This window comes from Amphimedon queenslandica, unplaced genomic scaffold (genome assembly GCF_000090795.2).
Source record: "Amphimedon queenslandica unplaced genomic scaffold, v1.1 AMPQUscaffold_10809, whole genome shotgun sequence".
NCBI classification, from domain to species: Eukaryota; Metazoa; Porifera; class Demospongiae; order Haplosclerida; family Niphatidae; genus Amphimedon; species Amphimedon queenslandica.
The window spans coordinates 1-2,334 of NW_003548943.1; the positions used below are offsets into that span (position 1 = coordinate 1).

The following is a 2,334-nucleotide window of genomic DNA, read 5'->3' on the forward strand; positions in this document are numbered from 1 at the left end:
TTTTCATCCTTGTTGCTGTGTCAATAAAAAAAGATACAAGTCATTTTTTAAGTTGAGAAAGTTGTGAAGGATGGTACATGTACATATAATGGTTTTAAGTTACAGTGTAGCTCTTGCTATACATGTACATGTACAGACAGTGGCCACAGCTTCGAAGCATGTAAATTATTGTGTACATACTTTTAAATAGAGGAAATTTTTGTCACAAGAATTTCTGGCGAAATGTCACAACCACATGTAATTATTAATAAGTTGACACTTGGCAGAAATATTGAAGTGGCAGTAAATTTCTATTTATCTCAAAACCATCAAATCACCAAATTAAATTTGTCTAATACATGTCTCTCTAATTACATATGTAGCACATAGCATTCATGTGCAAACACACCAGCATGTACATGTTTATACAAGTGTATAACCCAATGATATTACCATCATAGCCAGAAATTTTAATCGCAAAAAACTTTTGTGGTTTGATGGCTCCCAGTCTATTTTTGGTTTTTATTTTCGTGGATCATTAGTGAAGCACCGACGCCTCTCATTAACGTGCAAATAATTCATGGTTTTCAATTATGTGGTGTCATTTCAAACCACAAAAACTATGAAAGCTTTTTGCCACAAAACTTTCTGGCTATATGGTATAAAGCTACTCTAATAAACTTCTAACCTTTTGAACTTGAAACTTTGGCGTCTGCAAACTATCATCCAACGAAGAATTCCCAACCAAACTCTTAGCACTGAGAGATGGGCTCAGAGATATAGTGAGGGGACTATCAGCCTGATGACGCTTTTGAGTCCTCAGCTTTGACCTCTGACCTCCAACAGGAGCTGTTTCTTCTTCAATAGAATAATCCTCATCACTGGCATAGTCCGAGTTTATGTCTTCATCGCTGTCAGCATAAGAGGGTGATGGGGAGGGTGAGGAGGAGGAGTCCTCTTCAGTTAGTGCTGGGACTGGATTGAATAGGTCCAGTCCTTCCATTGGTTTGGGCCAGACTTTGTTACGGAAAGCAAAAATGATGCGACTGATTCTAATGGCAACAGCTTTCTCCTGTAAATGATAATGATATAAAAATGAAATAATTATTATGATTGAAGGAAATGAAGAACAATATAAATAAGGGAATCAAGTTAATGCTAAATTATTTGGAGGAAATAACTCAAACTTTCTACATACAATGTACATGTAGCATAAAAACATCAGCATGTATCAATAAATGTAATGAAAAATTTGGGGTAATTTCAGAGCAATTTTTTGGAAAAACCATGGGCTTTTTTATATAGCCTTTGCTTTTTTTCGAAAACTGGCTTGTTTTTAAAAATGTTCATAACTTGAATTATTTGTCGATATCAGCTCAAACTTTCTACATAGCATAAGGACATCAGCATGTATCAGAAAATGTACGTAAAAAGAAATTGGGTAATTTTGGAGCCATTTTTCAGAAAAACCATGAGCTACTATAGCCTTGGGTATTTCTCAATAAATTGGCCATGTAAAAAACGGCAATAACTTGAAAAATTGAAGTTGGAATTGGCTCAAACTTTCTACACAGCATAAGAACATCAATATGTATCAGAAAATGTCATAAAAATTTGGGGTAATTTCGGAGCCATTTTTCAGAAAAAAACCATGGGCTATAGCCTAGGATAATTTTCACAAATTGGCCATTTTTAAAAACGGCCATAACTTAAAAAACTGAAGTCAAAATTGGCTCAAACTTTCTACACAGCATAAGGACGTCAATATGTATCAGAAAATGTAATAAAAATTGGGGGTGATTTTAGAGCCATTTTTCAAAAAAACCATGGGCTATATATAGCCTTGGGTATTTTTCAGATTTTGGCCATTTTTAAAAAATGGCCATAACTTGAAAAATTGAAGTCGGAATTGGCTCAAACTTTCTACACAGCATAAGGACATCAATATGCATCTGAAAATGTGATAAAATTTGGGGTGATTTCGGAGCCATTTTTTGAAAAAACCATGGGCTATGAGCCTTGGGTAGTTTTCAAAAATTGGCCATTTAAAAAATGCTCATAACTTGAAAAATTAAAGTCAGAATCAACTCAAACTTCTACATACATTGTACATGTACATGCAACATAAGAACATGTAAAAGAAAAACTGTCAAAAAGTATAAAAAGTGGTTTTCGGCAAAATCAACAAAATTTTACTATTTTTTGCTCTTTATCCTTTACCTTAGGCCATCCAAGAGGGACAGGTGTAGTGTTGTTTGGTATGATGGCAAAAGACGGTTTTGTTTTCTGTTCCTCTTCTCCAGTCCCTTCATCCTCACTATCACTGTTCTCTCTTTCTCCTCCGTCTTCACTCTC

At 34.7% G+C, this 2,334-nt stretch overlaps 1 protein-coding gene across 1 annotated transcript in view; it reads right to left on the minus strand.

Moving 5' to 3' along the window:
* Positions 1 to 667: 667 nt before the first annotated feature.
* Positions 668 to 2,334, minus strand: part of LOC109589853 (uncharacterized) — a gene marked incomplete at its 3' end in the record, with an annotated part of 5,914 nt that continues 4,247 nt past the window's right edge. Inside the window, exons 4-5 of the mRNA XM_020005846.1 lie at positions 2,200 to 2,331; positions 668 to 1,051 (exon numbers count right to left, since the gene is read on the minus strand). Of these exons, the coding sequence (XP_019861405.1) occupies positions 668 to 1,051; positions 2,200 to 2,331 (516 nt within the window). The remainder of the gene's footprint in view (positions 1,052 to 2,199; positions 2,332 to 2,334) is intronic.